Genomic DNA, 13323 nt, shown 5'->3' on the forward strand with positions numbered 1-13323 from the left:
GGAAAAACATGCTTCCACTAATAAATGTATTGCTTATACTAACCACTGCTTGCAATTAAGGTACTAACTAATGTAATGTCAAATGACTGCAACGAGTACTTTTTAGGGAAAAAAGTAAACCAAAATAACAGTTCAACGAATGAATGCAAAACGCACGTAAGAAGTTCGGCAGTTGTATGTCTCGTTTGACCTGCCGTATCAACTGAATGCTGGTCACGTGATGTCCCACGTGATTATGTCGGGCCGCTACCCTTTTACTCACAGAAATAGTTGTGTTATGCCAAATTTGTGTCACCACTGACAAGCTGTCAAAAACATTTACAGCTTAAAATTATCGAGCGGACTGTCGGTAAGATCTCCGTGTCCATCTGATAACGTTCCTGTGAGTTATTAGGGTCATATCTGTGCTGTGTTTGCCTTTGAACGCGAACAGCTCGCGCAGCCTAGCCGTGTTGTATTGTTACATTGTAACGGCGCGAGGGACACAACGACGGTCTCGTGCGTTCGATTGACGTGTGTTGCGAGGTGGCGCGCGATTAATCGCAACTCGCAAATCGGAATACGACGAATTAACGAATATTCGTCCGCACCCAGTTAAAACAACATGTAGCTAGCGAACCGGTCATTACGGATCGCATTAAAAAAGAGAGATAACGTCATTAGCCAACAATATTCGTTGTACACTGAATAGAAATCCAGCCAAGATCTTTAAATATTGTTTTATCACACATTCACACATCATATTGTTGTTTATTGTTGTATTGATAATTGTTAATTATGTGGAACAGAACACTGTAAAAGCAACTCAGGGCAAGTAGTGAGGCACTGTTATACTTTAAAGCTGTGGTTGTGACATGAGTCTCTGTAACTTGGCAGGTGTTGATTCGTTTAGCTCTCCAAATGTTGACTTGAGCTCTCCATAACACTGCTTGTAGAGTAATGTGGAAGGTCTGGGCTGGGAGGTGCCCTCAGCCAGGTGTGGTGTGAGCTTCTGAAACTACCTGCCCTAACACGCCTGGCACCGTCCACTCTGAGCACCATGGCTTCCAGTTACCCACCTCCGCTGGACGGCTCTGCCGAGGTGAAGGAGGGCTTCCTCTGCCCTCTGTGTCTGAAAGACCTTCAGTCCTTCTACCAGCTACAGGAGCACTACGAGGAGGAGCACGCTGGAGACAACCGCCACGTTGGCGCCCAGCTGAAGAGTGAGTACTCATCTGAGATTCGAGTGTGAAATCAGTATATAAATGATTAGGGATAATTAGCACTATGCTGATAAAAATCACACTACCTGGTCCCCTCTGGGATTAACAGACTAACAGTCATCATATAAGGTAAAGGATAAAGGATCGTGGTAAAGTCGGACTGAAACTAAAGACGGTTCAGTCGCAGACTGGCGCGTGGGCGGTTCTATGACCACGTTACACGAGCGGTCACTCGTGCTCACAGCCGTCTAAGAGGAGCCAGAGGTCCGGGGAGCCTCTCGTTCCTCGCCGCTTTAAGGCGCTGGAGCCCTGACGACCTGCTTCTCCTTGTTCTCCAGGTCTGGTGCAGAAGGCAAAGAAAGCCAAAGACAAACTCCTGAAGAGGGATGGGGATGAGAGGACCGAGACCAGCTATGAGTCCTTCTACTACGGAGGCGTGGACCCTTACATGTGGGAGCCCCAGGAACTGGGTGAGACAGGGACTTCTGGACGGGTCCTTAGTGCTAGTGCACACTGCCTTCTGAAACGACATCCACCCACCAATACACCGACCATTTCTTTAGTTATACTGACGCAAAAACTTTGGATGGTTTTCACTTACACGTTTGCTAAATGCATCCCAGCCTAAATGACCTTTTCCTCGTAATTCGTCCTTTTTGTTCATTTAGGAGCCACGCGGAGTCACCTTGACCTTTTTAAGAAACACAGAGCAGCCAGGATTGACCATTACGTCATAGAGGTCAACAAACGCATCATTAGGCTGGAGAAGGTTCTATCACTCTATCGGTCTCTTGGGAGGAGGTGTAAGCTTGATGAAATGATTACGAAACTGGTTTAAACTTGTCACACGTTTTTGTGCTATTTTTCCAGCTCACATCTTTTGACAGAATCAACATGGATGGTGGGAAGATAAGAGGTGGGTGAGGGGCCGAAAATGGGTTTGTGTTCCTTATGCTGAAAGTATTTTTGTTTACCCGGAGCGTGGTTTATTTACTCATTTAGCACTGGAGAAGTCTGTTGTTCCGTGGGTGAGCGACCAGGACGTACCATTCTGTCCGGACTGCGGGGGGAAGTTCAACCTCAGAAACAGGCGGCATCACTGCCGTCTTTGTGGCTCCATCATGTGTGGGAAGTGTATGGAGTTCGTGCCCTTGGTGCTGGCCTGTAAGTCCGCATGTGCCTGTTCTCAGAGACACAAACCACCATCTGCCCTGCCGTCTAGACGTGCTGTATACATTACACACAAGTTCTCCCAGTTTGTCCGTGGCTAGAACAATTTCAGATAACATCATTTTGGACACGTTCCTGGAGAGGGTGTCATGGTTGTACGTGGTTTGCGTTCGCCCTCAGACAAGCTGACCAGCGGCACGCGCGAGGCCCTGTGCGTGGCCGGCAGCCCCGGGCATGGGGCGCCCCCCGGTGGAGGGGGCTTGACGGTGCAGCAGCAGGCCCCCCGCCGCGGCTCCATCAGCAGCCTGTCGTCGGTGAGCTCCGTGCTGGAGGAGAAGGACGAGGACCGCATCCGCTGCTGCAGTCACTGCATGGACGCCCTGCTGAGGCACCAGCACAAACTGGAGGAGAAAGACCACGTGCCCGACATTGTCAAACTCTACGAGGTTGGGGGGGGGGGGGGGGGGGGGGGGGGGGGGGGGAATCTAAATATATTACGGAATATCTGTCCGTAGAGGCTTATGTTTGGATTTAATCCAAAGCATTTTGTTCTTTTCCGGCACTGGCGTAATTCCTGTCCGTCACTTCCGGGCTCGGTTCTGGCCTCTCCTTGATGACGGCGCGTCCTCGCTGTGCAGAGGCTGAGGACGTGCATGGAGAAGGTGGATGAGAAGGCGCCGGACTACATCCGCATGGCCGAGTCGCTGAAGTCAGTCCCAGGATCCTGCCCCGCACACCGTTCCGTCGTTCACTCACCAACCCGCGTAGTAGCCGCAATAAAGATCTCGGCCTTTCTATCTCTCGTAGTGCTGGTGAGACCACCTACAATCTGGAGACTGCTGGTAGCCTGAGGTTGGAAGTGCAGAAGTACTATGAGCATATAGATGCTCTGAGGTATGGTGGCAGCTGCTGGAGGTGTAGGAGTTAAACTTAAACCCGAACTTAATTTGTTGGATGTAACACCCGTGTGTACTTGTACACGTCAGTAAGAAGATTCTAACACTGGGACTTAAGGATGAAGTGCAGCCCCACCCAAAGAGCCTACAGCTGCAGAGGATGGTGCGATACTCAGCCACGCTGTTTGTACAGGTAAAACACACACACACACACACACACACACACACACACACGTCGTCCTAACATCCATTGCTCCCTTCTGTTCTATGGAGCTTTACAAAGACGTATTTTCTGTCTGCAGGAGAAACTGTTGGGTCTGATGTCACTACCTACAAAGGAGAAATACGAGGAGCTGAAGGAGAAGAGGAGAGAAGAGCAGGAGAGGAGACTCCATCAGCAGAGACAGGTAGGATTAGGGTTCGAGTATTGAAGCTTCTACCGTAAAATACCATGTAAGTTAGTCAGTGGCCCAATTGTGTGTGGTTATTCACTCCTTCTCTCCCCTTCACAGGCGGCCCTGGAAGCTCAGAAGCGGCGGTCGGAGACCGACAAGAACCGCCCTCCCGTCAGCGCCAACGGCGACGCGCCCCGGCCGGCAGCGGGCCCGCGCATGACCAAGGCCGGCGGCTGGCTGCCGTCGTCGGAGGGCGCGCGTTCCCGCGGCGAGCTGGACGACCCGCTGCTGCAGCAGATCGACAACATCGAGTCGTTCCTGCGGCAGGCGCGGGCGGCGGGCCGGTCCGACGAGGTGGCCATGCTGGAGGAGAACCTGCGTCAGCTGCAGGACGAGTTCGACGCGCAGCAGACCACCCGCGCCATCGAGCTCTCCCGCCGCCTGGCCCAGGAAGAGAGCCTGCAGCGCAGCCAGATCAGCTACCTCCAGCAGAGGGAGCTAGAGAGCCGGGCGGCGGCCAAAGAACGCGCCGCAGACTCCGGAGAAGGAAAGAGCGTAGAAGAAGCGGGGGAGGAGGGCCGCAGCCGGGATCCAGACGCGAGCCCAGAGCTCCGGCTGCCTCAGACCATCAAGTCGTTCCCGCGTTTGCCAGGCACTTCGCCGCCGTCGCTGAGGGACGAGGGCGCGCAGAACAGCGGCGGCAGCACGCCGCTGAATCCGTTTGACGAAGAGGACTCCCTCACAGGCGAGGAAGATCCCACGAACCCTTTCAGCGAAGCCATCCAGAGAGAGCGGCAGCAGGCGGCCAGCGCGGAAGACAAAGAGTACAACCCTTTCCAGGACGAGGAGAATGACGCGAAGGAGGCGGACACCAGGCAGGAGGGCACGCTAGGTGGGAACCCCTTCGAAGACGACGACAGAGGCAACCCCTTCAAAGGCACGCCGGATGAAACGCTTACGGCCGCCTCGACGAACCCCTTCGAAGGCGATGACGACGGCCCAGCGATGGACGACATCATCGAGGAAGAGCTCCTTCTGCAACAGATCGACAACATTCGCGCGTACATCTTCGACGCCAAACTAAATGGACGCAGTGATGAAGTGGATCTTCTGTCCCAGAACCTGAAGGATCTGCAACGCACCCTACAGGAGCAAAAGAGAAAAACACACTGACCATCGTCCACTGGTCTCTCGAGCAAATTATTACTATTTTTTCCCTCAAGTCTTGTTGTGTCAAATATACTGAGAATACTGGAGTTAAGGACACATCTAAAAATGTTTTATGTCTTGCAGTTTGTTTCTCCTTAGTCACTAATATAGGCTGCCAAAATGCACAAGCTAAGGTTAAGGCAAATGAGAGCTTCCTTCATAATGGTGTGCTGGCAGAAAGCACAAAGGCATAAAGTACACTCAGCATTTCTTAGCGTTTCTTAAGAGTTCTCCTGCAAGGGCTGGTTAAATCAAGAGTTCAAGAGCTCTTTATATGTGGAGAATCTCTGAAAAAAGTCATTATATCATGGTTACGTTAAAAAAATCATAATGAGCTTTCGCACCGTTTATCCTTCGATAATAAGTCGGAAACGACCTCCACCTAACCGTGGCGAGCCGAACCAAGAAATGTCCAGCATGAATAGACACTTGTATTCCACGTAAGAGAATGTCTGGAGCTACACGAACAAAGTCACTAAGAAGACGACGTCCCCGCTCAGGGCCTCCACAAACGGAGAGATCCAGAGATGAGGCATGGAATGCAGGTTTCATCTCCTTGTAGACTCTTTCATTTATAGGGACACGCCATGACCTCAAGCATGAGTTCAAACACCAAGCATGACACTATTGTCAATACATGAAAACAGCTGCTTTTAAAATGTGAGAAAATGAACAAAATATGACAGGGTGCGCGGGGGCTTAAATGTTTTTAGTATCCAAATGGCATAGAAGTTCATACCAAGGGAGTCTTGGGCCATTTGATCTAGGCATGGATGTAAGATGAGGAAAGTTGGTAAAGGAAGGTAAGCTGCTGTTTAGCACAACTGAATATGTGAGGAAAGGGCTTAAGGACGATATAAGGACAAAAATCGATGTTATGAACGGGGTTGGTTTTTTTTTTTGTTTTGGACTGGAAGTGTGCAGGTGAACATGCCCAAGTTCTGTTTCATGAATGTTAGTCCTCAAGTGCTAATCAGATTCCATGCCTGATATCTTCTCGTTCCATGCAGACGTCCAGCTTTGCGGTATTGACACGGTAATCCACGGGTAATCTCTGCTCAGATGGAAATGAACAAATTTGTTAGAAATCTTAAAGGTCACTTTGCTAGCTGTCTGTCGGGTTCTGATCAAACACCACTACAGGAAACACTTTCATATTTCAACTCTAGTATGACACATAATGATCTTATGAAAACAGTGGTGGAATGACCCTTAGGTACATACTACCTATTTTTTGGTAATGTCATTAATTGTTGCTTTAAACAGCCTTGAAAAAAGCTTCTCTACATGTTCATCTCCTACAGTCTTGTTTTTCAGTGGCAATGTTGGATGTATGCCTCTATATATATCATATATATTTTATCAATACTTGAGATACAAAATTGATATTTTGTCTAACACTAAAGCTGTTTTGTGCAGTTTAAGGATCTTCCTATACAGGCCACTTAAAGATTCTGTTGCTTTGGTTGTTGTATTGACATTTATTTATCTTGCAGCAGTATTTTCTGTTGGTTTGAGTACAAGACCGTGTCTGCACAGGGCCAAATGCAGATGAATTTGTAATGATGACCTGGATTTTCCTCTACTGTAGGCCCAACTGGTGAAGCTAACATGGAAGAACTGTGTAGAAGCCTTTGAAAAGTGATGTTCACATTTAGCGCCATCACAACACAAACACTGCACTTAATAAATCTGTATAAATTAGGTTCCAGTGGTCACATGTCTTACCGCCTTTCCATTACGTACAGGAAGACTCACCAGAAATCAAAGACAAGTTTATTAAGAAGAAAAAAAAAGAATCAAGACTGCATGTCTCATAACTCATCTGATATAAGCATTACTTCACATGTAAAGACAGTCCATGTTGACAATGATGAGAAAAGGGTGGAGCCTGTTTCCTAAGCAACGCTCGCTCCGCCCCAGTCCTTAGTCCTCAGAAGTGGCGGCCATTTTGGCCCTGTATTTGCCAGTCATCTCTTTTGGCAGGGGCACGCGGCCTGGGTGAGGGACCTGGCCCTCCACTTCAGTTATACACTCCCGCAGAAAGTACTTCTTGGGCCCGAAGTTAGCTGGGTTTGACAGCTCCATCCTGGCCAGAGCCTCATCGTGCAGCACTTTGCTGTTGGGAAACAAGGGTGAAAACCCATCAAGAACAGAAGCACCTGGAAGAGGGGTATGTTTACACACTACAAATCTATTTTGTAGCAACTAAAGCATTGAACTACTTTAAATGAAACAGCAGGTGCATAATTTATTAGTAGCAGAATGTGCTACTTCTAAATTCATCCAGTATTAGTTGCTCTCAAATTCCTAAACACCCTTATAAAATGATTGGATCATGTTTCCCATGTCCCTGATAGGTACGATTACCAACAATTTACACAGATTTACAAAAATCATATACGAATGTTAAAAATGGAACACCATACAAACATAAATCAAAAGATACACCGCACATTCTGAAAGTAACTGGTCAAACCCCCTATCACCTATAGTTTTATTCATTTCACAGGACAATAAATAGAGAACAAATTAACACATTTAGTTAAAACTGGCAAGTTGCTGTGGTCAGCGGTTCTTTGAATTCTGCAACAAATAAAATTGGGAACTGTTTTGAGAGCACAAATTTTGTTACTGGTACTGTATGCAACTGAGAAAATGCGTCTTCAGGTCTCCAATGCACTCAGATGTACAGTTTCCCCAAAAACGAAAATCCTCAATGTGCATTCATCATCCATCTTAATTTTAAACATTTAAAAAATAAAAATCCATTTTGTATTTTGCCCTTACAGCTCATTTGGTGATGAGTTTCTGACAGTACACACGCTCCCACCAACACTGCAGTGCTACATACGATCACATCAATGGATCCTTCATTCCAGTACCATGACGGTGTTTAATAACGTTAGGAATAACCCCCCACCCAAATAATTTCCTGTGGTCCAGTGGTGTGCAGGGTCAGAAACTGATGCACCAAGAGTGACATACAAGAGTCACAATACAAGGTGAATTGTATGTGGCAACACGTGTAATCGTAAACCTTTAAACATCATTTGTCTTTGTGCATTAATATGTGTTTGCAGGTAGTGAATGCAGGTGTCCTACAATAGAAATACTCACTCTGATTTTCCTAGAATCTTCCTCACATGCTGTGTTATTTCTTTATAGTCCTTTCCTTCCACGTCCACCAGCACCTGCTCTCCGTCATCTACAGTGATGGAAACGAGCACAACCAAATGTGATATAAATGTCTACTGTAAAGGACATTAATGAGCTTAGTCAAGTCCATGGATGGTGTCGGGGCGAAGTTAAACCGTGGTTACGAACACGAAATGCACCTACCAAGGTAGAACCGCAGGAAAGGTGACGGTGTCATGTTTTTGAACATCATTATCTGAACCCACGGGTTTTTGTACTGGATTTGAGGAACATTGAAGAACACGAATTTCCTACAACAATCAAAGCGTTAGAATACCCTTAACATGTAGGTAGCGCGTTGAGTCTGCACATCTACACCCGAACACAGGGGAACATCTGAACACAGGGGAACACCCGAACACAGGGGAACATCTGAACACAGGGGAACACCCGAACACAGGGGAACACCCGAACACAGGGGAACATCCGAACACAGGGGAACATCCGAACACAGGGGAACATCCGAACACAGGAGAACACCCGAACACAGGAGAACACCCGAACACAGGAGAACACCCGAACACAGGAGAACACCCGAACACAGGGGAACATCTGAACACAGGGGAACATCTGAACACAGGGGAACATCCGAACACAGGAGAACACCCGAACACAGGAGAACACCCGAACACAGGGGAACATCTGAACACAGGAGAACACCCGAACACAGGGGAACATCTGAACACAGGGGAACATCTGAACACAGGGGAACACCCGAACACAGGAGAACACCCGAACACAGGAGAACACCCGAACACAGGGGAACATCTGAACACAGGAGAACACCCGAACACAGGGGAACATCTGAACACAGGGGAACATCTGAACACAGGGGAACATCCGAACACAGGGGAACATCCGAACACAGGAGAACATCCGAACACAGGAGAACATCTGAACACAGGAGAACACCCGAACACAGGGGAACATCTGAACACAGGGGAACATCTGAACACAGGAGAACACCCGAACACAGGGGAACATCTAAACACAGGAGAACATCTGAACACAGGGGAACATCCGAACACAGGAGAACATCTGAACACAGGGGAACATCTGTGGGTCAACACGAGCAGATCACGTCCTGACCTTGCACCTTCACTCAGTTCTCCTTGCGTGTTGTAATTCACGGTCATTATCTTCACGGCATTTTTGAAGACGATCTCCCCCTTTTGAAGATATTCCAAGGTTCTCCGTATGGGGAACCTCCCTTTCATCGGCATGGTTTGATATTTTTAATGTAGACGTTCATGTGTCTGAGCTTCCGCGCATGGGCGTCTTCTTCTCCTCCGTTAGCGCAGTTATCTAGGATGTGATACTGTGAAGCACACAGAGCCGACTGCTGCCGCCTAGCGAACTGGAGGGTATAACGTTTGTTTTAACGTTGCAGTTCAATTAATTTAACTTATGTAGAAAACTGACAATATAATATCAGCTCCTGTGAAATGTATGTTAGAATGAATCATGTAGGCATAGCTAAGGTAGTTTGGCAATGAATGTGTGTTGTTCATCATCATTACCAGATCATTCATCCCCAATTCACTGACCACTCTGCAAATAGAAAACTCATTCATATAAATCACAAACATGACAAACACAATTGGGTTATATATATATATTTTTAAAAAGGCTTTTTGACAAGTCACTGATGTCATTCATTTCTTTGCAAGGTACATAAACAAGTTAATTTAGCACAAGAACAAAAAACCCTGTTGCTTTCAGGTCATTAGTCTCTGGCAGATAAATATGTCATTTCTAAGCCACAACATTTTGACTCCAACTTTAGAGCATACAGCATTTAATAAAATGCATTAGCTATTCCATGCACTGCAATGCACTATATACAAAATGCTTAATATATCACTGCCAGAAAATTTTTAAAAAATGGACATGCATTCATTTTAATGAAATGACATGTAGTATAAATCTCATTAAACATGATATCACAACAGCATTAAAAACATTCTTGGGGTTTAAACCCAAATATTTAGGTAGGTTATCATACAGTACATATACATTTCAGATGTGTAGCAGATCTTCGTAACATGTAGTTCAAATTGCTCCACAAAAGAAAAAACAAGATGCATTTCACAATTTCATGGATTTTCAGAGAATAGAGTGCAAGATTGTACTTTGAGTACATTTCACAGAAGACAGTTCTGACCATTTCAACCAACAGGAACGTAGGAAACAAACTGAGCAACAAACGCTTCCTTAATTACAAACACTATGTGATTCTAATTGCATGAAACCTGCTGGTAAGACAGAACAGACTGTGATTTTTACTGTGGTCACCAGTGAAACCTCGGAGGTGTGATGTAATCCATCTGTGTGTGACTGAAGTTAAAAAAGACCAACAAAGAAAATGTACTATCAGTTCATGTTCTAATAAAGGTTATGATGAACAACTACAATAAATACAACTGGGAGAAAACGTAAAGGAGAAAAAGGATGAAGTAACGTCCGGGATAAGAACACAAACCTACTGTACGCTGATTGTCTGAATAGCAGAGGTGTTGTTAAATAGATATTTAAATGGATCTCCTCCACCTATTATGACTGTATGACAGAAAAACAAGGTTCAACAGCTCGAGGAAGGCAGAAATATCCTGCATATGGGAGGTCTTTGATAAATCAGGTGCATGTGACTGAGGGCGTTTCTTAAATGCAATCATGTCCTATAGAGATTGATGCAACTCTTTGCATAAGAATGCTGAGGATCGATTCTGGAGGTTTCTCAATGAGGTTGCAATTGAAAGGTTGAGTTAACTCCCATTCCATTAAAATGCTTACTCAATGCCAAGGGACTTTATAACAGTCCACTGAAAGCTGATTCTTTCTTACACGGATGCCTTTGGATAATACAAAACCTTTGTGTGGTAGATTTTCTACCTAGCCCTAAAGTTTGAAGTGCTAAATGTCTGAAGTGCTTTAAAAGAAGAAAAACAAAACAAAAAAACAAAACAAAACAAAATCTTGACTGATTTTTGTCCATATCCTAAAACTCAAAGTTTCATGACGCACCTTTCTCAAAGAACTAAAATGCATCCTTCTGAAGTGACATTCACCTTCAGTTTGACGGTCTCACTGCTAGTTCTCCAACAAGGTCTGTTACACAGACAGATGAAAAACGTTTAATAAAAAAAAAACTAGAAAGAAAAGATACGACTTTTGCATCAATCGTCACGAAGGCAGTCGACACCAGGAGCAGTTTGTGGTTTTAGCCTGGTTCAGGAGTGCCTGTGGCTCAAAGCAGGGAGCTGTGTAGTCACGCACTGGGGCCGGTGACTTGGCTGTTGTAGTCGGCGGTCTCCATTTTGAGGATGTAGGGGATGATGCTGTCGATGGGAACGTTCCCGATGAGGCCGGTGAAGAAGAGCTCCTCCGTGATGCTGGAGCTCATGAGCCGTAGCGCGGGCAGACGCATCAGCGTGCGTGCCAGCCTGGCGAGCCAATCACACGCAGCGGCTGGTGAGCGATAAGGGGCGCGGGTTTTACGGGAGGGTGTCAAAGGTTCGAGTGGGCGTACCTGTACGTGTCATCTGGATAGGTCTTCTGCACGTAGTCCTGCAGCTCCATCTGCGCTTTCTCCTGGAACTTCTCGATCTGGTTGCTGCTACTCTGGCCTGGGTGGTCTGGAAAAGGTGCATGCATGGTGAGCACAGATACCTGAAGCCCACACGGATAAGATCCTCCGGAAAGCGGCTCACCTGGGCTGAAGAGCACGATGGCTTTCAGGTAGGCGAACTCGTAGCCGTCCGTCTCCAGCTTGGCCATGCTGTTGCAGAACTCCTGGAGCTTCCAGATGTGCTCCATCACCAGCTTCACCCGCTCGCTGGACAGCTTGTCTAAGAGGAGGGAGGGAGTCGTTATGGCTACTCTCCACCTCCACCTCCAGCCTGGTTCTACTGACAGCAGACTGCAGCGTTTCTCTCCAACGAAGCATAGCTGCTTAGAAGTGCTAAAACTGCACGCAGGATCTCAATGAAACACAAAAAAGTTTAGTATAGTCAGCCTCGCATTGCAGGGCTGACCTACCGTCCTGTATGCTGGTCTGTAGGTGGTTGACGATGGCAGCCAGGATGGTGGAAAGACTCATGACCTGAGCGCACTGAGCTAGCCCCAACGTGAAGAGCTCATTCCAGCACGCCCGTACCAGAGATGTGTTACACTCCTGCCTACAACAACACACACACACACCCACACACGATAAACTTTAGGGAGGGGTGCAGTCAGGGAGATCTCTTCGAGCTCCAACAGCCAATCGCACGGTCGGCGACACCCACCCGAGAGCAAGGAACGCTGGGATGGAGCGCGCCCAGTGCATGGAGAGGAAGAGGAGGCGGGACGCGGACTCGCAGATGTAATGAACGTTGAGATACTCGGGCATCGGGCTGGGCATCGTCAGCTGGAGACGAGGAGGGCACAGAGAGAGACGTTCACACTTCTAATCGCACGGCGGCAAGAGAAACCGCCAAAAGAACTCTGGAATCTGCGCGTGTAGGCCTTCAAAAACGCCGCGCGTGTGGCGGGACCCACCTTGAAGCTCACGTGCGTGTCTGTGAGCAGCGGGCCCTCCACTTCGATCAGGGGCATGGCCTGATCTCGGCCGATCACCTGTATGGTGCCTCCGCCCACACACTCCGCCTTGGACGGGTTCTGCCCCTCCACCATTTCGTTGGGGTTCAGCGCTTTGGCCAGGGTGTCGAAGGCACTGTGTGCACATGCGCGCAAATCGACCGTTCAAATCGCACGGCTTAATGCATACCTCCAACACTGAGATGTTTCAAACAGGATGGCGCTGTATTTCAAATATACTTTGCAAATATGTGAAATGCATGCATGCATGTCTGTCTCTCATTCTCTCTCTCCCTCTCTGTCTGTCTCACACACACACACACGCACACAGTACCGTGTGATTTCGCTGGCTGACTCCTCCTGCTGGCTGTGTGACGTGTCGCCATTGTTGAGCGAGTCATTTAGATTGGCTAATGATGTCACCACGTTGGCCAGTGTCCCAAGATCACCGTGACCCGACGCTGCCTGAATATCAGAGCACACTGAATCTTAAACATTCTCACCTCCCTTCAGGCCAGGACAGGTGATCTTGGACCAAGACGTATGAACAAGTGTTGCAATATATTCAGGCCTTTACTCAAAAACCTAAGACACAATTTAGCATTCCTCTGAAGCCCCGTCTGGCAAAAGAGGACAAACGTGACTGAAGAAAATATCGGACTCTAAGATTCTATG

At 47.4% G+C, this 13323-nt stretch overlaps 3 protein-coding genes across 9 annotated transcripts in view; 1 reads left to right on the forward strand and 2 right to left on the reverse strand.

The window, feature by feature from the left end:
- Positions 1–210: 210 nt before the first annotated feature.
- On the forward strand, positions 211–6588 carry rbsn (rabenosyn, RAB effector). Of its 3 annotated transcripts, none has more exons than XM_077003139.1 (12): positions 211–349; positions 936–1202; positions 1541–1672; positions 1871–1971; positions 2073–2118; positions 2205–2366; positions 2553–2818; positions 3011–3081; positions 3180–3266; positions 3359–3461; positions 3571–3675; positions 3781–6587. In XM_077003139.1, the coding sequence occupies exons 2-12, from the start codon at positions 1040–1042 to the stop codon at positions 4834–4836; spliced, it is 2292 nt and encodes a 763-aa protein (XP_076859254.1). In that variant the 5' UTR covers positions 211–349; positions 936–1039; the 3' UTR covers positions 4837–6587. The 3 variants fall into 3 exon arrangements, with proteins under 3 accessions (XP_076859254.1, XP_076859256.1, XP_076859255.1); XM_077003141.1 differs by having other exon boundaries at positions 218–349; positions 877–1202; positions 3781–6588; XM_077003140.1 differs by having other exon boundaries at positions 246–382; positions 3781–6588.
- A 45-nt stretch (positions 6589–6633) lies between these two features.
- mrps25 (mitochondrial ribosomal protein S25) lies at positions 6634–9386 on the reverse strand. The gene is made up of 4 exons (XM_077003142.1): positions 9160–9386; positions 8215–8321; positions 7993–8080; positions 6634–6991 (listed from the first exon to the last, which is right to left on the reverse strand). The coding sequence occupies exons 1-4, from the start codon at positions 9291–9293 to the stop codon at positions 6799–6801; spliced, it is 522 nt and encodes a 173-aa protein (XP_076859257.1). The 5' UTR covers positions 9294–9386; the 3' UTR covers positions 6634–6798.
- A 294-nt stretch (positions 9387–9680) lies between these two features.
- nr2c2 (nuclear receptor subfamily 2, group C, member 2) overlaps positions 9681–13323 on the reverse strand; it is a 12649-nt gene continuing 9006 nt past the window's right edge. For all 5 annotated transcript variants that reach the window (XM_077003144.1, XM_077003146.1, XM_077003147.1 and 2 more), the window contains 7 exons: positions 12983–13113; positions 12610–12784; positions 12357–12478; positions 12109–12248; positions 11781–11918; positions 11600–11705; positions 9681–11513 (listed from right to left, as the gene is read on the reverse strand). In XM_077003144.1, coding sequence (XP_076859259.1) covers positions 11339–11513; positions 11600–11705; positions 11781–11918; positions 12109–12248; positions 12357–12478; positions 12610–12784; positions 12983–13113 — 987 coding nt within the window. In that variant the 3' untranslated portion in view covers positions 9681–11338. The remainder of the gene's footprint in view (positions 11514–11599; positions 11706–11780; positions 11919–12108; positions 12249–12356; positions 12479–12609; positions 12785–12982; positions 13114–13323) is intronic.

Source organism: Brachyhypopomus gauderio, chromosome 4 (genome assembly GCF_052324685.1).
Source record: "Brachyhypopomus gauderio isolate BG-103 chromosome 4, BGAUD_0.2, whole genome shotgun sequence".
Taxonomy (NCBI): domain Eukaryota; kingdom Metazoa; phylum Chordata; class Actinopteri; order Gymnotiformes; family Hypopomidae; genus Brachyhypopomus; species Brachyhypopomus gauderio.

Bases quoted from the DNA above. Each gene is read 5' to 3' on its own strand.
- rbsn (XM_077003139.1), top strand. From the start codon at position 1,040: ATGGCTTCCAGTTACCCACCTCCGCTGGACGGCTCTGCCGAGGTGAAG. The intron at 2,367-2,552 runs GTAAGTCCGCAT...GTTCGCCCTCAG, and splicing joins CGTGCCCTTGGTGCTGGCCT to ACAAGCTGACCAGCGGCACG. The intron at 3,267-3,358 runs GTATGGTGGCAG...TGTACACGTCAG, and splicing joins GAGCATATAGATGCTCTGAG to TAAGAAGATTCTAACACTGG.
- mrps25 (XM_077003142.1), bottom strand. From the start codon at position 9,293: ATGCCGATGAAAGGGAGGTTCCCCATACGGAGAACCTTGGAATATCTT. The intron at 8,322-9,159 runs GTCAGGACGTGA...TGATTGTTGTAG, and splicing joins GAACTGAGTGAAGGTGCAAG to GAAATTCGTGTTCTTCAATG. The intron at 8,081-8,214 runs GTAGGTGCATTT...CCATCACTGTAG, and splicing joins TTTCCTGCGGTTCTACCTTG to ATGACGGAGAGCAGGTGCTG.